Here is a 27,603-nt window from a genome sequence, read left to right as displayed (position 1 = left end):
CAAAAAAAACAAAAAAAAACAAATACAGGCCTACTATTTTTAAATAAGGGGCTGCATGGCTTCCTCTTTGCAGCTCGGATGGTAGTGCATGAGGGCTGCATGAGGAGCAAAAAAAAAAAAGACAGTCCAACTTGTTGGGGGGTAAGGCAGACACATTTGCATACCCTGTGAGTCTTTGATGCATCTTCAGCTTCAAGTCTAGCCCATAAATATTTGAAAAGGAGAGTGCATGAAAATCAACATTTTTGTTACATTAAATTAACATGTGTTCTTCCCCCTGTTCTGCATGGTTAATTAGAGAACACCATTCAGTCAGTGAGTGTGGATGGGTGGGGGCTGAGAAGGGGTTTTTTGGGGCGGCGGGGGGAAGGGGTGCACTTTGATTACTGTGCAGATGGAACAGGTTTTTTTTTTTTTTCTTTAAAGAAAGGTGGGCTGCCGATTCATGCTTCATGCTTACAGCATGCAGTGATGAGTGTTTTCATGAAGATTTTAAAGTCATCTGTTCACATTAGTGTCCCCATCTAATTGAAAAAGACTGCCCTTTGACCCCTCACAGATAGGTATTTATAAGCACTACATATATGATAATTACTCATTAATAATACATTAAGCTCCATAGCTCCGTAGACAAAAATAATTATGAACATATGTTTCACTCGTGAGCCCCTTTCTGAATATTGGAACTGGTCAGATCTCTATTTGAAACAGGCGTAGTTTAAATTAAATCATATAAATTATAAAATAAAAACTAAAAAAAAAAACACTTCCTGACATCACAGTGCCATGAGAAATAACACATGAATTTGTAGTGCTGTACTCCATTATGACTTTAAATCCCCTTCCGACATTTTCATCTATCCTGTATTTAAGAATGTGAGCATAACAAAACCAGAAAATATATCTTATATGTTTTTTTTGTTATTTAGCATAACCTCTAGTCCTGAGAGTTCTGCTCCAGACATTCAGAGCAGAACTCTAATTTTGTGTGTTGTGACCTAAAATAAAAAAACTGTTTTCCATAATCCAAGAAGAACTTCAATAACAAACAATTTAATGATTTTTCTTTAACAGCTAAAAAGACTCTGGCCTGTATGGGGGGGAGGGGGAGGACCACTTTGCTTTCTGTCAAGATATAGTCGTATAAGAACAAAATCTAGAAAGTCAACATGACCTCCTGGAAGCCGCCGGCGCGCGCACTTGCCTCCAACAGCATTTGCATTCATGCAAATCATCTCCCTCCCAATTGGACTTGGAGTGTGGTGGGATGCTCTGTTCTCATTAGCTGACCCAAATCTCTTCCTCGTAACTCTGGATTTCATCAAAGTTTAGTCAGGATCTAATATTTCCTTTCAAGTTAACAGCGAACCACTGATTCATCGTGTTGAAATAAGGAGCGCAACATGCCAATTCTAATTATATAGTTATCAAGGACAACTTCCCATAGCTTGTGCCAGTGATAATATAAATGCGCATGCATGCAAAAATGTAAACCGGTGAATCTTGAGCCGTAATATAGTGGGATACATTTTGAAAAAAATAAATAAATAAAATAAAGTCTTCTTTTCTTCAAGTCAAAAAGTGCCAACAAGCACATGTGAAATTTCCCTGTGCAGCTACAAACTTCAAACTTTTGGGTGTTCCAGTTGAACACAATTTGCAAATTGCAGCACCTTATACTTGCAGAAGTCTTGTTATTTTTGCTGTTACAAAAATAAAAAAAAAGATATGTCACTATCCTCTAGATTTTTAAATACAAGATACAATTCACTTCCTTTTTGTGCTCAAGTCACAGGCTCTTGTAGATTTCCTCACTGTGGCTTAGCGCGCCTACAAGTGTATGGGGAGCTGCTAGATTAAGCAGAAGGGCCCAGGGGCATTTGGTTCATTTGCAAACCAATTGCTTTTATGTACAAAGAGCCCAATTCACTGTAGGTATTGTAAAAGCTTCCCACTTAAGGAACACAAGATTGTTCATTCATTGTTTAAAAAAATAGAGCAACTTCTCCACTCGCACTTAATCACTTATGCAAGACAAATTGTATTCTCAGACTCGTTTTATTCATAATAACCAATTAACAATATAAAACACAAATAAGTTGTGAGACGTGTAATTTTTAAAAGCGAGGGGGAAAAAAAGAGGCTTTGAAAGCAGATATTCTAATTTCTGCTTGCAGCCAGGGCAGCCTGACTTCTATTCAGCCTCCCCTCTATTCTTTTTATAGCATGCACACAGGATCGGAAGAATATTCAGTGGTTCCTCACTCTTAAATAATTTAACCCATTCCATTTCTTACATATTAAAAAATGTACCGCGTGTGGAACTTTAAAAAAATGATAAAACAGCATAAAATACCCTTTTGAAATCAAAGCACCTATTGCATCGCCTCTCTTGGTTTTGTATTTTGCACAATTGGACTGCCGTCTCAGATCCCAACAGTGTGCGCAAAAAAGGCGCCCAGCTGTATGAACAATGTTATTTATGTGAGGGGAAATAGGTATCACTGGGAATCACTGTCTGATTTCTCCTCTCCCTCCTTGCCACCCTGGGAAAACTATGAATACGTTACAAATTCTTTGTGCTGCGTAGCGAACAACACAGACCTGAGAACAAGGTCAGACTCCTCGGTGCGGAGTCAAGAGGCTCCCTATTCTCAGTCAAACAACATAAAAGGGAACAAAAACAAAAAATAATAATTAAAAAAAAAAATCTCAAATAAGTCAATATCAATTTAAGCCAACTCCAAACAATGATACAAGGCTCTTTCAGTTCAGGATTTTTAAATGAGACATTCTATTTACTGCTACTCATCATATTTTATTTACATGTGCTCAAACTCCTCTCAAACAAACATCCCTGTCAGGATGCTGAGCAGCAGTCTCTCCTCCTCTGAAAAGAGAAGCCAGTAAGTATTTAGTAAAGGATTAATGCGGGAGGCCTTGATTGCGTTTAACAGAACAGGAACCAATTAGCATAATAGGCCCTCTTTCATTCTCTTTGAAGTCCAGAGCATAGAATAACAAATGTATATGAACCACCAGCCAAACGTCAATACATGGAAATGCCACAATTCTCAGAGGAGGGTCTTGGGCAATTTTTTTTTCTTCTTTTTTCTTTTTTTTTTGCAGAAGGAGGGAAAAACATCCCAACTTATTGCAAAATAAGCAGTACAGAAGATATGATTGGTCTTCTAGGAGCCAGGGCCAGCAGGCTCTGTGCCCCCTCCCCCCAAATCCTAGAGGAGAGATGGGAGCAGAGAAGATGCAGCTGCTGAGGGAGGTGCATCCTTTCTCTCAGGTGTTTTCAAAGCCTCACCCCTACGTGAAGTAGCAAGAATAATTACTCTCCAATTAAGGATAAAGACATCAATTGGGAGGGAGCCGTAACACAAAAGGCTTTCTGAGCAGAGCAGGTCGAGGGCATTACATCGGTTAAAAGAAGCGCATCACATCCGATCCGTAAACGCGGGAGGGGGATTCATAAGGAATGCAAAGTGATAAATATTTGTGCTGAAAGCTGCAATATTCTGCAACAGCGGCACGTGTACTCCCTCTATTTAAGAACACATTCCACATTATTTTCCTTTTGAACCTGAAAGTTCAATATTTCTCAGAGCTTTCTTTTACAATTGCAATGTGGAGAGATAGTTCATGATTTAAAGATATGAATTCTGTGCTTCAAGAATCCAGAGTTATTAGCATCTACCTTCTCAGTTGAAAATACACGGAATTAAAAATGCCTTTTGAGATGGAGAACGCTTTGAACTTAAGAAACATTTCAAGAAGCCCCTCTCTCTTTTTTGTATTGAAAGTTCACCTCCTTTGAGCATGCCATAGTTTGCTTCTCCTTCTTTTTTCAAATAATAGAATGAAGTTTAATGGGTCAAGGCAATCAATGTGAAAGTTCAAAGAGAATCTCGGAGCTGAGCTGTGAAGAGTGCGCAGTTTGTACTTACTCTTTGTACATGATTTGAATAAAAATATAGCTGATAAACAGCATTAATGAAACATAATGAGGGGAAAAATCACTTCTTTAGGTGGAAAAGTTAAGATCCAAGTTGAACTTATAGGTTTGGGGGTATGAGCAAAAGACGGTTATAGTGATAGTCTTTCCAGGCATCACGTCCTGACAAAAATCCCCCTTGGAATTACAGATTATCTAAGATTACATGTTAGTGATTTTTTATTCATTTTTACACTTACCCCTACTTCTTTATAGGCAGCATGTTCCACAATTTTTGGCTTCCATAGCAAAAGGTGGTTGTGTAAAAAGCATTAAAATAAGTTGTTTTTAAAGACAAGCATAGCCAAGGAAGCCACACTTTACAGCAGCTCTCCTACTGTGATATTTCAGTGTCCCTGAAACCATCCTGCTCGTCGTGCATGGTGGTAAGACAAACCTGGATCAGTGCCCAACCTTGTTTCTCCAGAGTTCCATTGCTTCAAATTGTAGTTTCAAACATGTCTGTAGATATTGTGAAATTAAAAGAGCAAATAAAGGATTTACAGGTTGTGTTTGGAGAGAAACCTCTTGGAAGTCCATCTGTCCTGTTCGTTTGGCAATTGTAGCTCCTTGAAAAACTGTAACAAATAAACCCCATCCTTCAATCTGTCATACCGTGACAATTTTTGACCATACCTTTCTTCTTCTACTACTTTTGTAAAATGTGTATCGGAATATAGTGCTTGCAAAACTTATTTACCTAACCTTTTCATAAAAAGTACAGGAAATATCAAGTATATCAGGAACCACTGGGAAGTGCTCTTGTTGGTGGCTTACAGGGAGAAGTATTATGAAAAATTATTTTTTAAAATTCTTTTATGCATCTTTGAGAAATCCTTAAATCTCCTGTGGCAGATTTAAACAGGACACCTCCAGCCATTTGGCTGGAGCGTTTAGACACCTCCAGCCATTTGGAGGGGTCTAAACACTTGCATCCCTCTTCCTTGCCTTTCTTACTGACCTCCATCAGACTAATGGCAGCGGTAATTAGCAAACAGTGGAAATCTGAGTCCAGTGACCTTATCATATGAACTACATCTCAGGCCAACACTCCTAAGAATGGCTGTAAATGGCATAATGGAGACACATCGTTGCAATAACATACAGAAAGCAGAGTGTCAGAAAGAGCAGGAGCTTCTTAAAGAGACAGAGGACAATTTCAAGGCATCAAATCGCTGTATATGTCAAACGTTTCATATATGCAGCATTTGAATTTATTATAACATGTTTTCAGACATCTTTAGGGGCATAATATACACATAAATAGCATAAGCATTAAACAATACCAAGATTATTAGCTCCATTTCTACACGTCCAAGAGACAGGACAAGTTTGTTCCAACTTGAAACAACTTGCCCCCCAACCCCAAAAAAACACACACAAAAAAAAACAGGTCACCACCAGATCTGAATTGTGAGCTGCACGCTGGTACAGCGCATAGAACTGTTTGCCTTGCGTGAAAAAATGTCCTGGGTCTTACATTACGAGTGACAAGATCATCAAAGTTTCTTTTTATTTTTTTTTGGCCAATACTCACATAAGCTTGTAAGATATCTCCAGTCACTATAAATGTCTCATTTAAATAAATGTGGACATCAGTCAAAAACGGAATAAATATAATGAATCAGATGCTGTGTTAAGATCTTTAATATTCACATCTTTATAAATCTCACTCACTCAACCTTCCCACAAAAAAATACGTTAAAGGTTTTCATCTTGACATAAGCAAAAATAAGCCTAAGGAAGACTGGCAGTGCTACATGTACTGTACATACACAGAAGATCTCATATAGCTTCCTGTAAGAATATTAATGACAGAAAAATACTATTTTTATTATGCATTTTGACAGGTTTTCTTTTAAACATTCTCTAGCTGGTCAAAAAATGTTTGGATTCAATGACCAGAGAGAGAGAGAAATATAGTTGTAAGAGGATGAAACAATGTACAACTGAAAAAGTGCAATAACTTGTATAAAATACTTTTTTATTATTTATGAGTTTAACATATCTTATACACTTTCATAGTTAATAAGCACATCAGCTCTCGTAGCTTCAGCCTGACTCCAGAAAATGCTTTCAACAGCAAGAAACACACTAGAAGAGTGAGTCCTGAGTAAGCCTCAAGTTAAAACTGTACCATTGTGTTTTTTTGTTGTTTCTTTTTCCATTGCTGCATTTAAAGGTGTCCAAAATAAAATAATGTCCTCTCTTCTTGGAGAAGTCAGCCATTTGTTTGTGAAGTAGCACCTCAGTGTCCAGATATCGCTTGAGCTGAGAAGTAACAAGGAAAAACAAAGTTAGTAAATACCAGAAACGATTTTCAGGATTCAACATACTTATTAAACACAATAAAATACTTGCGACTCAATGGTTTTATAACTTTTCAATAGGGTTTTAGCTCGGCAAATTATTACCAGAAATTCATCAAGATAAGCTGACACATAAAGCAAAATCTTCAAAATTCACTCTGTAAAAAGTAACTTGACAAAGAATCCTCACTGATAGTTTTTAAAGGTAAATACAATTGAGATGGACGCCCTCTGCAGGAATTTTGTGTTTTATCCTTGAATAAATCCATACAACCGCCATGTGTTGGCATCTCTGAAAAAAAAAAAAAATGTGCTAAACAACTGAAAATAACTTCTAGTCTTTTATTAAAATTCAATTAAAACTTTTTATTATTCCTCAGACTAGACACAGGAAAGTTTAGACAAGTAGTTATTTTCCAGTAGCCATTTCCTGTCTTTCTTGAACGGCATGTTCTCTTGTCTTTCCCAATTTAAAGACTGCCTAGTTGTATAGAAAGGAACAAGGCAATTGTGTGTTATTATTGATGAAAATACAAATAAAACAGCAAAGCTTTAGTTTACAGAAATTATGTGCTACTGAATTTCAACAAATACACTGAAAACTCAAAACTTTTCAAAAATTTGCAGAACATTATGCTGTAGCAAAAAAAAAAAGAAAGAAAAAGAAAGAATTTATTTTAAGGTTTGAGGTGTTAATAAACATGGAAGGTGCTGAAGATTTCATGCACAGGCGTTTGGATTTTAGAAAATGGACACATAACTGAAATTTTATTGCAACATTTACAATTCAAACAAAGTTAAAAAAAAAAACAAGCTTTAAGGCAGTGGGTTGAAATAGAATAAAATAATTTCTTTTAAAGTTTGAAAAGACATTTGAAATAAAACATTCGAAAAAGAGTTAAAGAGAATTAAACTACTTTAAACATAAAGGTAGAAAAAGAATCGGCGTATCACAACTGTCATACACAAACAAACTAAGACACTCTTTTCTTTTGAGAGATGCCCGTCTCATTTTCATCCAAAAAGTAAACTTCGTGGTTAAATCTACCAGGAGTAGAAATCATTTTGGGCTTCACTGTAAAGTACGTCATCTGATCCTCAGTATTGAAAGGTATAATATCTTCAACCAGATGAAAACTGTACAGTACTGTATTGACTTAATATGCATTAATCAATTGATCAATGATTGTATGCAAATTTCAAAGAATCACATATGTAATTTGATATTTCTTTATTAAGAAAATATTACTAATCCTATTAGAAAATTATTAAAAAGAAGGAAAAACACTTGTTGATTTTTTTTTTTCACTTTGAAGGTGATAAGACAAGCTGTCTTTGTTCATTTACAGTAACAACAGTGTTAGATTTTTTTTGTTTTTTTTTCTGACTTATTGCTGCCGTGCTACAGATGGGGAGCTAATTGGTGCTGAGGAATGCAGCTGTGCTGAAGACTGAACTGTCAAAGTGCTAAATCAAAAGGTGTCTCCTTTTGTTAATTACACACAATGCTACGAGCAGCCATGTTCTTCTGAGACCTTTTCTCCCATCAACCACCCATAAATATTTTGGCAGCAGTACAAAAAGAAAGAAAAGAACAATTTACACACAATTATCACAGTGGGACGGGCAGACTGCCTGCAGATGTTTGTTTTGATTATAATGGGAGCAGAGGCAGGGCTTCCCCAACCCCAACAAGACGTGCTTCCTCCAATCACAACACAGCAGCAAGCATTGAAGCTTTTCAGCCTCAGACAAGCAGTGATTCCTCCAGAATGTTAGAGCGGCTTTAAACATGCAATTAGGGTCTTACTTTGCTTTTGTTTTGCTTTTTTTTCACGTTAGACAAAAGTGTAGTGAATCCCGTTGTTTAGAGGAGAGGGAGGCGCCACGGATACAGTAGGAAGAGGAGGAGGCGGAGGAGGAGGAGGAGGAGGCAGCGGAGGAGGAAGGGGCGGGGGAGGAGGGGTGGGCAAGTTAACCTGTGGTGGAACTACAAGGAGGACAAAAGGAGAAGAGAGAGAAAACATCACTAGTGGTTAGTCAGCTGAGTTAGTCAATAACCCGAGGGATGCATTGCACTTAAAAGCACAAAATGTGTTCTGAAAGGAAACACGGCTGTCAAAGTTTTTCGTCTCTGTCAAATATAAAGACACTTTATATAAATGCTGCCTGGAGCGGATATAAAAGTGTACACAACATTGTTAAAATTGCATTTTTTTATGTAATAAAAGAGATCAACATATGTAATTCCACAACATTTTTCACATTTAATGCCTTTTATGTTCTGTATAATTAATAACCCGGGAAAAAAAAAAGTTAGACGAACACATATGAAAAAAAAACAAACAAAAAAAAAAACTCTTAAATGTCTTGGTTGAATAACTGCGCAAGTCCTTAACCTAACATTTTGGTGAAGCATATTTTTATTTAATCTCAGCATTCTCTTCTTTTATTGTGAGATAAACTTCAGACGTCCTAGCAGGATTTTCTTAACTTTTGCTCGTTTACATCACATATCTTGAGTCATAGTTCTGGAGGTTGAAGAGATCAAAATGATCTCACTGTACAAATGGATCAGTCAGGAGAAGGGTAAAAAAAAATCTACAATGTTATGCAATAAAGCCAGTTTAAATCATTCAATTCAATCAGTCAGTAATATTTCAGTAACTTTTGCAAGGCAGACTAGGTGGACCTAATCAAAGGCTTCTTCAATAAAGTACTAGATTAGGATGTGCACCCTTATGCAAAAACCTTAATAAAGCAATTTCATTTTTTACATTTCCCTCCTAAACAACTTGGATGGTTTTGAATTGACTTTTGCAGAACAAAGGCCATGTTAAATGTTGGAAAAGGTTTTACAGTCTTTCCAATAAATATGATATGTAAATAGCAAATTAGATGTAATCATGTGATTGTTATGTACTTTGATACAAGAATATGAACTGTGTTTGATTAATTCCATCCATTATCTGAACAGGTTTTACATTACAGGGTCGTGAGGGCGGCTGCTGCCTCTACAAGTCGCCAGTTTATCACAGTTTGATAAAAGCTTGTACAAATGAAAGATAATTACTTTCACTGAGTTGTTGCTATGTTTTCATTTTACATCTGAGAGATAAATGATTATTTCAGTGTTATGACTGGTAATAAATGAGTTATAATTAGATTAGAAGGATCACTGCTATAAAGAACAATCTCTGATGGATCCATTTGTATGATTCATAGTTAATGTACTCACATCAACAACTGATCATATTAATTTATAAGTAGCTTAAAACACACAACCACAATTTATAGATTATAGAAAAAGTATATGATAGGACAAGTGCAATGTTTTAATTAAAACAGGAATGTCTGGATTTTAGCATTATGTCTGCTGACTCCTGTTTACGCTTAGAAAATGTGTTTGAGTTTCCTTTGAAATCTTTTTTAAAAGAAGTACTGTATTTTCCACACTATAAGGCGTACCTAAAAACCTTCAATTTCCTCAAAAGCCGACAGTGTGCCTTATAATCCGGTGCGCCTTATATATGGACCAATATTGAGCCACAACAGGTCTAGGAACTACGGTAAGCGGCTGCCGACTTAATTTTCACCCGTAGAAAAAGAAGCGCGCGGTGCATGCTGGGATAGTTGTCAGAACGCTGGTTTGTTAATAAAGTTTGACTGACCCATCTACCTACCGATCTGATAATCAGGTCGTCTGCAGGTCATTTAGCAACACCTTCTCCATGAACATGCTGTGCGCGAACGGAGAAGGGTGACGCCACGCCCCGGCCCAGTCGCGGAAGGCTCTCCTCGCCGACCCAAGTCGGACTGTTTTGTTGGCATTCTTTATGTCAACAAAGTGGCTTTAGACATTCATCTGGGGTGCTTCGACTAGGGTTACCAAGGGACCAGCCCTATATATTTAAAGCCGGGGGGGGAAGCAGTGAGTGAAACAATCACTGGGGCTGCCTACTATATAATGTACTCGGACCACTTCTTTATTATTACACATCCACACTTGTAGAATACGGAACAAATCGCGTCCCGTATAGGTGCAATACGGGACGGGTGGCAACCCTAACTGTAGTGTCTATTCTATGTGCCTTATAATGCGGTGCGCCTTATATATGAATAAAGTTTAAAATCTGCCATTCATTGAAGGTGCGCCTTATAATCCTTATAGTGCGGAAAATACGGTAAATAGATAAATAGGTCTTTGTGTTCCCTTGGTCAACTTGACTTCATTTTTAGAACATTTTGGCAATTCTTTATTTATAACATGTCGTTCAATGCTTGGTTATTTCTCATTTCAAAACTCTTTCTTCTTAAATGTGTTTTATTTTTGTATGACTACATTTAGTCTTTATTTTAATTTTGTGTTTTATTTCAGTTCCCATGTATTCACTTAGTCATTTTCCCTCAGCTCCTCAGTTCAGATCGTCTCTCCGCTGCACTGAACTCTGTTCGTTGCTTTCACCTCGTTCTCATGTCACTGATCTCACATCAACCTCTATACTGACCTATATACATGTGATTTCTTACTGCTACTCTATTACTACTTTATTTCATGTTCTGCTGAGCATGGATGCCTTTACTGCTTAAACCATTTTATTTAATACGACACCATTTAGAAGCAGATTTCGTAATTTCAGCGTGTCATGCACAATGAAAACAAAAGATTTCATTTAATTTCTCTCAAATTAAGTGAGAACGAGACTCATTTCATAGCAGTTGTCTGCAGCATCAGTTGTACAGCAATAAATCAATGAAAAGAGTGCTAGCTTAACACTCCTGACAAGTTATCATATAGAGGAAATTTATTTATTTTTTTTTTTCTTTTTGGCTATTTATGTATTAACAGCTTGAGCAATCGAAAACACCTTTGTCATATCTCCTGTATATAATTGCAGTGATGAATATTGCTGCTTTTATGGCAGAGGAACTGAAATCTGCCATGCATGCTGCTCTGAAAAAGACTCTTCTTTAAATTCATGAGTTTGAAAGTGCACCAACAGACCTCACTTTAACACCAAAGGCAGAGAAAGTCATTGATTCAGTCTGCGCTGACAAGATGCCACCGGTTATATTCTCTGGCATTTCTCTATGCTGGAAATAATGTTATAATTGTTGACTTTGCTTCACTGTGCATATTAAGCTTCCACACATGCTGACAGCTTGAGTTTTACTGCCTGTGACAGATATATGCGTGCGTTTCTGTGTGTGTGCGCGCGCGCGTGTTGCCGGCAAGGCAGACAGACTGACAATCTGCTGCAGCGAGAGTGAAAATTAACTCGCCTGTCTGCTGAAGAGTATGAAAGAGATGAGATGTGAGTGTAGCGTCTTTTATGCAGGTTCAGAGCTGCGTTCAAAGCGGCGGCAGTGGCATGCAGATGGAGAGCAGAGTTTGACTGGGCCCATTGATCAGCACACAAAATGGCCTCATCAAGCGATTCCTCCCCTGTCTAAAAGATCCTACACAGATTGCAATTAGAGACTATCTGCACTCGTAATAAGAAATAATATTCACTTATTAAGAAATGAACAGCCTTATTGCTTGACTCTGCACCTTACGCCCCTCTCATCAATCCAGCTTTCTTGAAAGGCTGCTTTCCTCCCTCGATTCCTTCCAACCCCCCCCCCTCCCAGTTTGATGCCAGGAGAAATTTTGCTCAAACTGTCAGCATTGCTGCTCTTTATCGGTCTGAAATCCACGCTAATTATTTCCGTAAATGTTTGTGTGTTGCAATTCTTTTACGGCGCAAAGATTTACGACCGACACCTACTCACAGGTTCCAGGGGCCAGATAATAATCCAGATTCATACAAGTGACCAACCTGTCACAAGTTTGCTCTTCAGCGAAGCCTCCGAGGCCAGAGCGTAGGACATGGTGATGATCCTCTCCTGCTCCTGCAGAGCAGAGTCGAGCGCCACCTGCCCCACCTCGGGTTTCTCCACAGACACTGCGGGGGTTATGTTTTGCATGCTGTCCATAAATGAGATGAACACGATAACGGTGTGGTTAGAAATGCTTGGATGCAGAATGAGAAGAAAAACAAAAACATTAATTGAAAGGTTTATTTGTGTACTTGTGTTGTTCATTCAACTGGAGAGTTTTAATGCTCTTGATCCTTTTCTAGAACACCATTTTATACAACGGTGAATGTTAAGAAAATGTGTTAATGAATTTCAGAGACCACTAGATCGCCAACTACCTGAACACTCGTTGAAGATGTGGGTCTGATTTGATATCCAATCAATGTCATAATCAAATGCAACAAGAAAGAATTCAGTTTGATTTTGTTCTCATACGTTTATGTGACCTGGTATTATTCCTAGTTCTTTTCTACCAATCACAATGCAAACAAAAAAAACAAAAAAACAATCATGCTGATAAAATAATCTACCAAGTAGATCCTGATCAAAACTCTGCAGTTACCTGGTTCTTACTAGCACGTATTGCCTGACTCAGTTTGGTAATTGAATTACTGAACTGAGTCAACCGTGTGATGAGCTGGAAATTCCCATAACCCAAATCATTTGTCCCTCTGAAAACCCAAATTGGGAAATGTTAAAACAACATGGGGTTCTGACTCTAAGACACACGGTGAATTAAGTTATCGCTTTATGCTAAACTTCCTTTAATCTGTCACCTCTTCAAACTCGATGTTTGGAAAACATCTTAAAAACCCTAAGGCAACATCATTATGATCATCATTAGTTAAACTTAAAACAGAATTTCAGCATAATCTAGCGGGAAAGCAGCTTGGGTACCTTGACTTTGCCAAAATGCTTTTGATACGCTCCACCTTCCGATGACGTTCTTCCACTTCTTGAGGACTGAGCGGATCCTCAGGCTCTGAATCCACATAGCGCTCTGGGATCAACACTTTCTGAGGCTTGCAGAGCTAAAAGATAGATGCCGAGATAAAGTTCTTACAAATTAGTAAGAAGTAAAAATTAGAATGGAATAGAGCAATCTTTTATTTGTTCCTGAAGGGAACATTTCCTCTGTATCAGCAGCAAGGAGACAGTCAAATAGAAGCACAGCTCACGCCTTAAAAACAATAGAAACAAAATAAAAAGTTCAACAAGTAAAAGTTATGTTATTGCAACTTATCTGGGATAGGAAAAATAACTAATTAGATAATTGAATGTGTGTAAAAACACGTGTAAGATGAGTTTGTTTCAGATTTTAATTACTACCTCCAGATTATCGAATGCTCTGCCACACAAATATTCTCATTTTTGCTTCTGTTCTCCCAACTCCATGCATCTAACCGAAACACAGAACTGTGAAAAAGTAGATTTATTTTGTTTGATTTTTTTTTCTTTTCTGTCACACTTTTTTGTTTCAGATCAGCAAACAATTTTTGAAATATTAGACAACTATGAACTAAATAAATACAAAATACAATGAGCAAATTATGCTAACTTACCAAGTAAAAAGTAAAAATGTAATCCAAAGCAACCTGGCTTAATGTGGAAATGTGATAGTCTTTTAGCTGGTTGGCCACCCTTGGCAATAGCTGCATTAACTGACAGTTTTTTTTTTTTTTTTTTTTACATTGCTGTGAAAGAGTTTAATAAGAAAAGGAAGAAAATATGAACTATTTGCTATGTTGCTATCTAACAATAAAAATTGCTTTATTTAACCTTCTATTAAGCTCATGTTCGAAATGACAGTGACTTTAGGTCAAGTCAAAGATTATTTCAAAGATTCAAAACAGAATTTATCATTTAAATCTCTATTTAAGCTGAGTGTCCTAAGGTGATTTGGGTCATGCAGTTTTTTTTCCACTTCACGTTCACAGTATTTATGTTCTGATTAAAGTACCGTCTTTTTAATTTGCTTTCATAGATCAGAAAAGGCCACGCTACCTCTTTACTTAGGTCCAGGTCATACTCCAGCGGCTCCAGGTCGACCTCATGCGTGGGAGGGGTTGTGGCCGTGGAGTGGAATGTCAGCCATTCGTCAGACTGCGAGCGGGGTCTCTCTTTGTGCTCAGGGGGTCTTTCCTCCCCCTGGACACTCCTAACTGCCTGAGCCTCCTCCCCCTGAACGGCCCTCTCCAGTAACTGCAGGTCAAACTCCTGCTCCCTCTTCCACTGGACAGAAGAGACAGAGAGTGTGGGAAAAACAAATCACCGGGCGCCGTCTTCGGGTCGCATTGACTAAAAGTGAAAATGACTCGGCTCACTTGGCTTTACTAGATCAGACATCAGATGTTTATGGTCCTTACTTGATCTTAAAAGGTGATGAGATTTTTAGTCTTTTTTTTTTTCTTTCTTTGGATGCGGTCAGAAATGAAAAACACAAGACGCATGCATACATGAAAGTGAGAGATTTCAAAACACACTGCACTATAAAACTCATTGACAGTGATATAAGGGGAGCAACAAAAACCTACAGAAAAAAAAACACTAACAAAAGATTGAAAGCTGTACAATGCAATTAAAAAAAATGTTGTTTTTTTTTGTTTGTTTTTACAATATTTGTTAAAGCTGTCACCATGTTGTGACATGAGATATGAGACACATAATCTGTGAAAAAAAAATAAAAAAATCAAGCTTCCCCACCTCTTCCCAGTGCTACCATGGCGGTCTGCAGAAATGCACCATTCCTGATCAAAAACAACCACTCAGAGCCAGAAGAAAGGTCTTACCGCTGTCAATCATGCTCCTGTATGTGCTGGTCAATGTGCTAATGGCAGAGAAATAACTTACCATTAAAGGAAAACTGTTTATTCACCTTCATCGGTGACCATGCTAACTAGCCTGAGCATTTATGGCTCTCTATATTGTGGTAAACTACCTATAGCATAGGAGAGAGCAAGGGGGGTGGGTGGAGGTGAGCAGTATGAGAGTGATTGACAGCGCTAAACAACCCTGATTGGTTGTTTCAGCCTGAATCGTGTGTTTCTGAAGTTAGTACTGGGAGCACTGGTAGAAGGCAGAGGTGCTCTATTTCTTCTCACAGATTATTTGTCTTATATTACACTGTCCACACATATGATAATACTGATTTAAAAAATATATTTTTCATAAAAGTTACATACTGCAGCTTCACCAAACAAGACAACTTTGTGTGGTTATGAAAAAAAAACACTGCTTAAAAGAAAACGTGGCAATGAAAAATATTTAGAAAATGCTGTTTATTTTTTTTATGTTTTTAGCAACATTCACAAATGAAAGAGAAAAGCGTTCGTCCCAGTTACCAGATAAGACAGTTAAGCTACTTTTTGATGTCAAACTGATTGACATCACCATTTGTTCCAAAAAGTCTGAGCAATAGGACAATACTAAGTCAGGATTCACAACTTCACACGTCCTTTTTTCATCTAGAAACAAAAAAAAAAAGAAAGCTATGAGGAAGTTGAGAGAAGTGAGCTTAATGTATGTTGAGGCATTAGTTAAGATTCTAGACAGTGGTTAAGTGGCTACTTTCATTCTCTTTCCATGCACACACACAACACACACACACCCACATAAAAAAAACCACACCAATGGAGCGCTTGGATGCAATAGCAGTTAATTAATGAACAGCAAGCTCTATTATCTAAATGAGAAGAGGGATGACTAATGAGCTGATGATATCCAGTACATCAACACTGTAATGGGTTGAAAACACAAAGCATGTTAGAGACACTCAGGATTGAATCCAAGTGACAAAATCAGTCAAGAACAAGGAGAACGGATGGATAGCGATGACTGGAAGGCACTGAGCGTTTTTATTGAAGATAATTAGTATTTTTTGTTTTAAATAATTCAGTTAATCATATTTAACAGTTTTTAAATATTATCTAAGCACAGTATAAAGTATAACCATTTAGTACGTATCGACATTGCTATGCAAAAGCATGAATACCCCTTATTATTATTTTTGCCACACTACAATTACACAGGACCGTGTTTCTATAAGAGAGTGCATGATTGCGATGTGTCAAGAAAATGCTGCATGACTTTCATTTTACAACCAGGAATTTAAAAATGTCAGTGTGTAAATGCATATAGCCCCGTATACTTTTATGGTCCTAATGCACTTTGAGGAAAACCAATTGGCTTCAGATTAAAACCCTATGAATTTTCATCTAAACATAAATATGGCTGTTCTGTGAAGGCCTTCGAGGTTCGTCACAGAGCAACAGCGAACAAACGGCATCATGAGAATCAAGGAGCACATCCCAGACTGTTTGAACACCCAACGAAACCATTTGAATTCTTAATCCAAAAAAGGAAAATGTACGACACAACTGCAAAACGACAAAGATATGATCATTTAACTAAACTGACGGGATGGATAAGGATGACGTTAAACAGAGAAACAATGGAAAGACCCACAGAGATCTACAGCTCAGGTGGGAGAAATATGTTGACAGGACAACTGTTAGTGCTGCTCTCCACACATATGGTATTAACAGACGAGCTTGCAAAAAGAAAGTCATTGCTGAATGAAAGCCATAAGAAATACTGTTTAGTAAAAGTTTGCCACAAGCCACGTAGTGCTCCCAGCAAACACGTAGAGAAAAGTTTTCTGATCAATTTAAAACAACAATTAACTTTTCTGCGCCCACGCTGAGAACACCGAGTGGTAGAAAATGAAGCAATGCAAATCACTCTGAGAACATCATTCCCATGATGAAACATGTTAGCGACAGCATCATGATGTGGGGATTTCTTTTTCTTCAGCAGGGACAGCAAAGCTGATCAGAGTTGCTGAGGTGATGGACGGAGCTGAACAGATAATGATGCTGGAACAAAACAGGACATAAAGCTGCAGCGAAGGTAAAATTAGAGCTCCAAAGAAACGGTTCAAATCAAAGCATATCGATCTGTAGACCAAAAGCGAAACATAGTTCTACACAAGACTGACTTAGGGGGACTAAATACAAATGCACGTCACACTTTCCAGATCTTTAATTTTCCTTGAAAACTATGCGTTCTTTCTCTACCGCAAAGATATTAGGCACCAATTTCTGTACAAATACACAAAAGTGCAAGGGGTACAATTACTTTTGCAAGGCATTGTTCATCTCTGTATAAACCTTATACATTTTAACATGTAACAAAAGGAGATAATCCATGTAATCTAAGTTTTTTTTTCCCGTGTGTGTGACCTACTGTGTAGTACTAGAGTTGGCTTTCTTAAATGTTGATATTGTTAAGTCAGGGAAAACAGAGTCATAGCCAAATTATAGGCTGCTGTTATTTTGTCTGCAGTCAAAAACAATCAGTGACTGAAAACAACACACGTTGAACAAACACATACACAGTTAAACAGTGAACAAAACATAAATCACTAACTTATTGGTTTAACATTCGACTTATGTCTGAAAAAAGAGGAAAACTATCTGCTCCGAGTGAAAGGCATGCATTACTGTCGATCCCCACTCTCCGTTAGGTTGGCGTCATGCATGAGAGAGTGTGAGTGGTAACGTTCTAGTAACATACTGATCCAAAGTCTGCCGAGAGCGGGCGCGACGAAGAAGAACCACGCGACGTCGGAGATGCATGTCGGTCTCCGTGACTCAGGGTCCGTTTGCGCTGGCGGACAAGGGCCTTCTGGTGCCTCTTCATCCTCTCTAGCTGCTCATCGGCACTCATCTTCCCCCTCTGCTGATGCTGCACCTTGTCCCCCGAGTACAGGCGCTCCAAGGCACTTTTTGGTTTCTCCTGAGATGAGTAGGAGGAAATTAAGTTGAAAAGAAGAATGAAAGATGCAGCAGACAGCAAAAAAAAAATTTTATTTTCCACTTGGGTGTGCAATTTTATTTTTTCACAAAAATAAAATTGCACACCCAAGTGGAAGGTAAAAAACATTTTCAATTTTCCAGTAAAAGAAAAAAAAAAAGAAAGAAGAAAAATCTAGTTTTTAGAGCTAAGGCAGTTTAAAATGAAGTGAAGTGTGAGTAAACTTTGTGACATATGAAGGTTGGATCTGCCGAGTCTCTCATTTATTTTGTTTCCATCTCTCACCGTCACACCAGCAGCCGAAGTAGATCTTCGAATAGTCACATATGAGGAGATGCTCGAAGACTGATTCACCCTCAGTGAGGAGCTAGCCGCCCCTGAATGGAAGCCGACAAATAATAAAACATTGTTCTCTCTTTGATATTTAAAACAATAATAATAAAAAAAACATCTAATGATGTTAAGACAACACACAATCTGGAACAGAATCTGTCAGGGTTAGAATCTGTTCAGTTCACCTACCTCTGCTTGGCAACGTCTGGTAACCTCCATCACGGCCAGATGCTACGACACTGGAGCCGTCTCCGGCTCCAATGAGCTCCGGATCACTCAGAAAAGGCCGTAGTTCCACCTGAAAGACACACAAATGACAAAACAAAAAAAAAACAAAAAACAAGTTCAGATCTGTGAACGTCAGTAGCACGAACATAAAAAAACAAACAAAAAACAAACAAACAAACAAACAAACTCACGTACTTTACTGTCCCCATTTGTGTACTGGCCGATCTCTCGATCCCTTTTGCGTTCGTCAGACTGTCGCTTGAGGCCACGCACAGAGGTGTGTCTGATGACTGTCGTCTCCCGGGGCAACGGTGGCACTGCAGGAGGATGCTCCTCTGGACTGTAGAGCTGAGGTAGAGGAGGTCTGGGAGGCACATCTTCTTCACACTGCACACACAGACAACTATGAGCCACTTAGAGAAACTTGAAATGAAAAAACGCAGTGTTTGTATTACCAGCATATAAACACTGCACTAAGTTTAAAAAAGGTTATTTCAAGTTTATTTAAGAGTTCAGGCAGAATTTGTTCCTATAAGCTTAATAAATAGTTGAATAAACTACAAAGGTGTTATTCTAAAAATCAAAGATATCTTTCTTATTCTCTAACTAGTCCTTTTTTTTAATGCAACTTTGTTGTAAAGGCACAATTTGTTAAAACTCTCACCCCAAAAAACAGACCTTAATTTTTAAAACTGACATTTAACAAATACACCGTAGGAATTGATAATCAACTTTGTACTTTTTAGAGTTTACTGATTTTTTTAAGATATGTTGTTCAATGCCACTGGCATTTAATGGGTGAAACAATCAGGAAATGCATCAAGTATGGTGATGACTGAAGGGGTTGGTTCAGAGTTTGTAAAGTAATGTTCTGCTTGAAGTTACTATCAGCAACAATTCCCTTACCTGCGTTAGAAAGATGTAGCTTGTTGGAAACGTGAATAGATTTGGAAGAAGTGGAAGCCAAGTGTGTAACCTGGCAGGTTATCTAACCAGGTTTTGGATTAGATGGTGTGGGTTCGAGGATACATAAAGAGTTGTTCACTCACCCATTTGAAGCCACTGAAGATGGTAGCAGAGTGTTGTAATGGCTGTTGGCTGAAGCTGGAGGTAAGCGTGGGATCATGGCTGAGGTGGGGGCTCTGGTGCGGCTGCTGCTGGGACAATCTCATCTCCACAGCAGTCTGGCTCCCAGACACAGAAGGCACTGATGATACTGGCACTGAAGGCACAAATTTTCTCTCTGGAGAGTGTCATGTGCATAAAAATGTAAAAAGGAAGGTGCATAGACACTGCTTTTATTATTATTGGGTTGTTGTTGTTTTTTTAAAGAAAAACATGCTTAAGTAATAAGTAAGATTAGGGCACTCAAGTTTCAGATAGCGCTGCTAGTGTTTGGATTTCTCATTTGTGACCTCACCTGGGTTGGTAACAGAAGCAATTGTGACTTTGTAATTAGCTTTATTGGTGCTGAGTCCTGCAATAACATCCTCAATCCTCCACAGTTCTTTTCTGAGCTGCACTTTCTCCTGCTGCTCAGAGAGAAAAACACAGAACCGCTCCAACATTAGCAGACAGAACACATGGACTGTCTTTAACGCTTACCGTACCAACTACCCAAATACAAAGTCTGTCTTTCATCCAAATCAGATGAAACTGACGGGTGATCTTTTGAACAGACGCAGACCAAATCCCTTTTTGCCTTGAATGAGAATTTGAAATTTATAATTTGTAGCTCCTCCTGATTAAAGCCTGTGTATAGTAAAAGTGAAAGGCTGCAAAGAGAGATAGACCTGGGAAAGATCATGGCGGTTCATCTGTCCCTGCAGGGCTGACTTCAGCCAGTCCACATCTTTCTCCAGTCGGGTATATTCATTCCATGCATTCTCCATCTCCTATAGAGAAATCAGACACACTCTCCCAATATGACATAATAAAAAATAAAAAAAACGCAACTTTGAGATTATGAACTTTTCTTGGACGGCCATGTTTACTTCATTAATTCAAGAAACATGTAGCCGTCCTTTTACACATGCATTTCACGTATCTTGAAATATACTCCAGCTTTACTGAACTTGTTCAAATAAAAACAAGTTCGTATTGTAAATGTACATATAAGATTAAAATATGCACTGACTACATTCTATTGTAGCCACACTAAATACTAACACCTGACAAATAATAAAGGATGTGCTTGTTTACTTCCTGTAGCCTTGTGGTTAGTTTGTAACTCCAGATTTGAAACTACATATTTTCTATTCAAACGGTAAATATTTTGAATATCAGAGAACGTTTTAACCCATGCTGCCGAGAAATACACTCATGAGTTTTTTCACAGCCTCAGGTTTCTCCCCAAATCACTCATTTTGATAATCACAGTCAACCTGAAACATTGTGCCAGCTGCAGAAATAGCTAAAAGGAAACTAAAAACAGAAGTGAACATCTTGTTCTCATGTAATTAAAGAAACACAATACACAGAGTCACAGAGAAATAATAGAGCATCTTTCTAGCTAATCTATTTTTTTTGGAAAAAGACACGGCACTAGTTATATTTAAAGCTCAAATGAGCTGCAGTTTTTTTGTTTGTTTTTTTTATCTGTAATGTTATTAGTGAGAAGCTTGGGTCTTACGGTGGACACTTGAGATATTTCAGCCCTGATGTGGACCACATCCTCTTGCAACAATTTCTGCTGATAGGCAATTTTCTCAGCGTGAGCCGGCTGATCTCGATACTCCTCCATCTGGTGGTGGGAAACATCCAGCACAGATTCCAACTTGTCCTGAAGAGAACAAAAAAATAAATAAATAAATAAATAAAAATAAAAAACAGGAAGTCTCAGTGCAGTAGCTTTTCATATTTATTGCCAATTCTGGTAAAGATGTGTAGAAGAACCTTAACATAAATTAGTCTTTTACCACATAACATAAACTAGAAAAATCCAACCTTTAATTTGGGTCCATTTTCTCAATGGGAAGAATTCTCAATTTAGAAATTCAGAAACGGCTTTTTACTAAATACATCTCACCACATATTGGCACGCTTAGTTAAGATATATAAAAAGCCTAAGACTACATTAATCTTTTTCTTCAACGTATATAATCTGACACTCAAAAATGTTTAAAAATCCAACCTGTAATTTGAGTACATTTTTACAGTGAGAAAAAAAAAATCTAACATGAAAAAAAAAACAACCTTCTTTTAAAGGTTTCCAATTCCTGGCAACCTTATTTTTGATTATACTTTTTTGTTCTTTTACTTTTGCCACATCATAAGCGAGGCAAAATCCCAAAAGCTAACTAACTAATGCATCTGCAACAAAAGACAAATTTATCTAGAGAGTTTCTTCATCATGTTTGGTGCCTCCAGCAAGTTTTAAAAGAGGTTGTTAGATAGGGACCAGTGATAATCTCAAAATGTCACATCAAAACGCAAACCAGAAAGGATACTTTTAAAAGTTTTATTATACTGTGGATATTTATACGGGAAATGTTATTAAAAAGTGGTTCTAAAGTGAGTGTAGGGAAAAACAAAAACAATTTATCCCACTATATATCAAGTACAGTGACAATTCAGTCACTTACAGGGTTGCGGGCGCTGTTGTCCGTCTCCAGCTGTCATTGTGTCATTGTGGGGCAAACAAGATCAATTTAGAGTAATCAATTAGCCTAACAGGTGGTTTTTGGACTGTTTTGGAGGAAGCCAGAATCCCAAGAGAGAATCCAAACATGCACAGGGAGAACATGCAAACTCAATGCAGAAAGATCCCTGAGAAAGATCGCTGGAGCAGGATTCAAACCCAGGAGATTATTGCTGCAAGGCAACAGCGCTACCAACTGCTCCACTGTGCAAAAATACTCTGACTTCAGTTTTTAGCATCCATATATGTATTTGTTATGCTTCCTTAACGTTCTACCGGCAGCGGTACCGATGAATTGGTGAAAGAAGCTCCACGGCCCCGATGACATCTCACTCTGTATTGTTGAGCTTGTAGTTTTCCCTCACAGAGCAGTAACATTGGTTGTGGATTTTTGAAGTTTCAAAAGTCCACAGACGTTTCCCATCTCAGAGGACCAGTAATGTCGAATCGAGAGATTTTAGTTGGCAAAACGATTAAAAACGATGAGCTCCGGAGATCTTTAAATTATTAATCATGATTAAAGAACAAAAAGAAAACACCTTGTCCTCCTTCAAACTACGTATCTTTGCTTCGAGTTCCTGAAGAATCTTGTCCTGTTCACAAAGTCGACTTAGTTTGACCTGCAGGAAAAACAAACAGATGTAATGAGAACAGATGAAAACAAAGAATAGCATCCATATCCCCCCTCTAAGCAATCCATATATAATACTTTACACTTCAGAGTATAAAAGTAAAGCAAGAGAGAATCAGGAAAGAGATAAAACAGAATGGGGTGATAAACAGAGCATGTGTTTACAACAGAGGCCAAACGCTCCATTCTTGTCTTCATTCAGCTCTTGCAGCCGCCGGAGACGCATTGATCGTCTACTGTAGCCTTCTCCGTCTGTCAATAAGGCTTATCTTTGTAAAAAGCCCAGAGGAGTTCTCCTCATCAACACAGTAAGATATATCAAAAGGCTCTGCGCTGTCTAGTTAGGGGGAAAGATTTGGTAATACCCATTATGAGTAATCATAATCAAAAATCCATATTTTCACATTCACTGCTGGAGAAAGGCTTGTTTACTGAGAGTGACAGAATTGTTTTCCCAGAAATGGGTTATGTGTTTATGAAAACAACACAAGACTGCAGAGTTCACAGTCTTTCTCACCCACTGTATTCCCCCCACCCCCTCCGATCTATTTATCATTCTGTTCAATTAATAATTAAGCTGTTTTTATTTGGCTGCCACATATTGTTGTTTTTAATTGCATGAAATATTCATTGTTCAGACAAATTTACTGTCAATTTCTAATAAATTGTTAAAGTGGAACAATGCTAATGATGAAAAGCCAAGACATCCATCCTATTTACCTCCATTCAGCGCAAAACAAAGAACGAGAAAAGCAGGATCAGGCAAATCAAACTGAAAAATTTAACAGCCCAACATCTAAAACTCCCATTACATGCATTTTTCCCTTTAAATTGTGGGGAGAAAAATAAAAGCTGTGGTCGATACTCTCAGGCCCACACTGTGCAGCGTGGATGCGTGTCCCCACAGTGTTGCAACACACATGTTCCCTTAGCTCTGCTGCCTCTGTTTACCACAAGTTAAAAACACACACAGAAAACCACACTAAAGCGCACAGCAAAGTCAGACTGAAGTCAGCCGCGTCTCAGTAGTGGATTGTCAGAAGTCGGAAGTGAAGATCACGGGGAAAAGGGAGGCTGATAAACGGGGCGTTTGTTCTGTAAACTATGGCAACGTGTACTTACATCCGCGTCGCTTTCTGCAATTTTCACAGGCCTGGAAGATCTCCCTTTTTTTAAGCTCTCCTGTGCAGTGACCTGAAATTCAAAATTATTTAAAACATCATAAAACCCTCAATAATGGCATTTAAATATTAGAATTTGTCTAATCCTTTCATGAATGCACTTATGAACAAATAATCTCCTTTAAAATCCATAACGATACTGCTGCAAAAGTTAAGGTAAATAAAATTAGATAGAGATAATAAAAAACAAACAAAAAAAAGAAAAAAACGGGGTAAATATCCACTGATAAAATCTGTGGTGAAAGTGAAGAATATATTTAAAAACAAAGACTTCTGATCATGTCTCGGGAAATCCTGAAAGCTCAGGGCTGCTCTTACTGAAGATTTTTATATGAGGATCTTTTTTTAAAGAAAAATATACATCTTGTATGTTTTTTTTTTGAATGCATGTCATTTTCAGTATTTTTGGACAAAGCTATTTTAATTAGACATAAACTGTACATTTTGTACAGGACTTAATTCAAGTGTGAACAAACTGACAGAATATGTGATAAATTGGCATTATTTACATAAATCGATTTGAATCCAGACTGTTTTAGACTTTGCTCCTCTACATTTGGGCAAACATTATGTATGAATAATCGCTTTGTAAATGGTGAAACCCAAAATGAAGGGCTTTTTGTTATCAATTAGACAGACATGATTAATATATGTACACATCTATTGTTTGTTACAGAGGGTTCTATCCTACCTTTTCAGCATCTGTTAGGTTTTTAGTTTTTTTTTTGTTTTTTTTTCCTAACCTGAACAAAACTGGACTCACATGGATGAAGATATTTTATTTCTCATTTTGGCTCACCTGAACTTTCTGGCCTTTGTGTCTTTCTTCTGCTGGATGATAAAAGGTAGCAACGGTCCAGTTCAGTAATAACAATGCTACACCATGCAGGCACCGTCAGTAATCATACGGTGTCACTCATGTTGGCTAGACGAATAGCACAGTGTGGGTGATGGTTGGTAAGATTTGAGTTGTAGCAACACCAGTTCTTTAGCAGTTTTGCTTATGTGCCGTCTACATAACGTAGAAAAGCCTATTCCCTCACGTAGCGATATTTTATAAACATGTACAACAAATTTCAAAGCAATTAGGTTTAATCAAACTGTGTTAGATAAATGTGAAGGAAAGCAAGATGAAACATTATTTTCCCCAATATTTCATATCTGCCAACACCATTAAAACTAAATCCTGATGCACAATCGTGAAATGGTGGTTTTAGAAATATTTCTCGTTGTTTCTTCAAACAGGATGCACAAATGGAGAAAAACGTGATAATATCCATGACTGTTTGTGATGTTCAAGGGCAGGATTTCAAGATGTAGTCATGGAGTGTGTCTGGTTTGGGAACCTCAGGATCTCATCTTTGCTTTTCGCAGATGATGTGGTTCTGTTGGGTTCTTTGGCCCATGACCTCCAACATGACCTTTAGTGTGTTTCTGCTGATTGTGAAGTGACTGGAATGAGGTCAGCTCCTATAAGTCTGAGGTCATGGTTCTAAACCAGAAAAGGTGAACTGTCCCTTTTGTGTTGGATATTAGTCTCTGTCTCAATCAGACAAGCTTAAGTAAGTAGGTAACTTGTTTACGAGTAACAGTAGGATGCAGAGGGGGATGGGCAGACAGATTTGGGGCCTTCGTCTGCAATAATGGAGTGACTCCTCCAGTTTTTTTGTAATAAAAAAAGAGTTGAGCCAAACAGCAAAGCTCTCAATTTACCAGTTCAATTATGTTCTGACCCCTACTTATGATCATGATATATAACTCATGACCAAAAGAACGAGAGCCTGGATACAAGCGACCAAAAAAAAACTTTCCCAAGGTGGGAAGGCTTAGCCTTAGAGATAGGGTGAAGAGCTCCTCTTCCAGGGGGAGCTCAAAGTAGAAAAAGAAGGAAGTCGAAGTGGTTGATGCCCCCTGGGCTCCACCCTGAAAAGGCTTTATGGGCATGTCCCATTGGGAGAAGACCCTGGGGAAGACGTGGAACACGCTGCAGGGATTACAGATCCCATTTGGCCTGGGAACACCTTGGAATCCCCCGGAATAAGCTGGAGGACGTCACTGGGGAGAGATACGTCTGGGGTTCGCTTCAGGATCGCTTGCCTTCACAACTCAATCTTAGATAAACGGAAGACAATGGCGGAATGGATGTTTATCCCCCCCCCCACCAAGATGAAATCAATAAAAACTAAACGGGGGTAGTTGTAGAAAATCAAAACATGTCTTATTTTAGTTTGTAAGGCCCATGCACTAAAAAAAAGTAAGAGCAGAAGATGACATGCAGTTAATATCGTTAGAAAAGGTGTAGTGTCTACTATTCTGTGAAGAACTTTTTTGTCTTAAGAAAAACTGTATCATTCGGTTTTCAGTTATGAAGCAGCGCATTTTCTTAAATCTTAGATATCTTTTCTTTCATGTTGTTTAAGTAAAGATGTTCAAACCCTCTCTGGAGTAACATTTACTGTATTTTTTAACGTTTTCAATAAATATTGTCACTGAAACATTTCTTTTAAATTCATAACTACAGTAACCGTTGCCCCATCCTGTGTGGGGCATCCTGTGTGAGGTGTTTCTTTTTTTCAATAACATCCAGAGATTTGTCTCTCATGGCTGGTGGTGCTTGAAGCCAGAACTTGTTTGTGGTGCTGGTGGTACATTCATACAACACCCACGTCAGTATCGACACACCCATCACTGCACTACTGAGCAGTGGAAAAGGCAGACGCAGTTAAAGGGGTATTCCACTGACTCTGCATGTCAAAGTAAAAATAAAAAAATTAAATAAAACTGGTCAGACTGGGTGTTTTACGGCATGTTAGGGTGTTATAATGTATTCTGTGGTGTTGCTGGGGTAATTTTCTGGTATGGGAAAATTCTTTTAAGTGATCAAAGGATCATATTTTTTCTTGTTAGAAACTACAAGTTATTTGAGCAAAATTGCAATTTTACATCGAAAGTGTTAAGTGTGGTGGTGGCATTTGTCGTAATATATGACCACCGCTAATTTAAGATCACAGGCAATCATGTTTCAATCCATCTTCATATCATGTAAAGCATCACCATCATGAACGTTTGACCTTCCCGTTTATTTGCGCAAGTTTCCAAATGTAGTTATTTTCATCAGGTTATTTGGACGTCAGCTGTTGTTGGACTAACAGCGAGTTACACCATTAATTGTAATATATAAACTAGCAACACCAAAATGTTTTTAAAATAGACCATATATAGTTGCCAATAATCAATTGCTTCGTCACTTTTGCAGTTTTTGTTCTGAAAGAGCAGCACTGAGGTATTCAGGATTCTCTTACACTGTAGCAGGCATACATAAGCCATGTAAACATTTCAAACAGACTGTCAATGGGTGCTGGTCATTTTGCCTATTTTCCAATTGTAGTTTGTAGTTTTTGTTGTTTTATACCTGGAAAAAGTTTGGTATAAAACGTCGTCTTCTGGAGGACATTTTGTCATCAATCTGAACCTGACAGGGAGACGTTTGATAAACACTTTGACAACCTACAACTTAAGATGTTTTTTATATGCTCATCATAATCTAGCATAAGGAAATTGAGTTTCATGAATCTGAAAAATACATGTCAGTAACAGGACGC

General features: G+C 38.0%; 1 protein-coding gene across 1 annotated transcript in view; it reads right to left on the bottom strand.

Moving 5' to 3' along the window:
* Positions 1–5,632: 5,632 nt before the first annotated feature.
* plekha7b (pleckstrin homology domain containing, family A member 7b) overlaps positions 5,633–27,603 on the bottom strand; it is an 86,974-nt gene continuing 65,003 nt past the window's right edge. Inside the window, exons 18-29 of the mRNA XM_016672464.1 lie at positions 20,343–20,444; positions 19,970–20,081; positions 19,599–19,792; positions 18,745–18,936; positions 18,511–18,619; positions 18,274–18,365; positions 17,749–17,970; positions 14,179–14,406; positions 13,072–13,205; positions 12,135–12,283; positions 8,123–8,302; positions 5,633–6,274 (exon numbers count right to left, since the gene is read on the bottom strand). Of these exons, the coding sequence (XP_016527950.1) occupies positions 8,151–8,302; positions 12,135–12,283; positions 13,072–13,205; positions 14,179–14,406; positions 17,749–17,970; positions 18,274–18,365; positions 18,511–18,619; positions 18,745–18,936; positions 19,599–19,792; positions 19,970–20,081; positions 20,343–20,444 (1,686 nt within the window). The 3' untranslated portion in view covers positions 5,633–6,274; positions 8,123–8,150. The remainder of the gene's footprint in view (positions 6,275–8,122; positions 8,303–12,134; positions 12,284–13,071; positions 13,206–14,178; positions 14,407–17,748; positions 17,971–18,273; positions 18,366–18,510; positions 18,620–18,744; positions 18,937–19,598; positions 19,793–19,969; positions 20,082–20,342; positions 20,445–27,603) is intronic.

The sequence above is a fragment of the Poecilia formosa genome, unplaced genomic scaffold (assembly GCF_000485575.1).
Source record: "Poecilia formosa unplaced genomic scaffold, Poecilia_formosa-5.1.2 Scaffold61, whole genome shotgun sequence".
In the NCBI taxonomy this organism is placed as follows: Eukaryota; Metazoa; Chordata; class Actinopteri; order Cyprinodontiformes; family Poeciliidae; genus Poecilia; species Poecilia formosa.
This window is presented reverse-complemented; position numbering and strand designations above follow the sequence as displayed.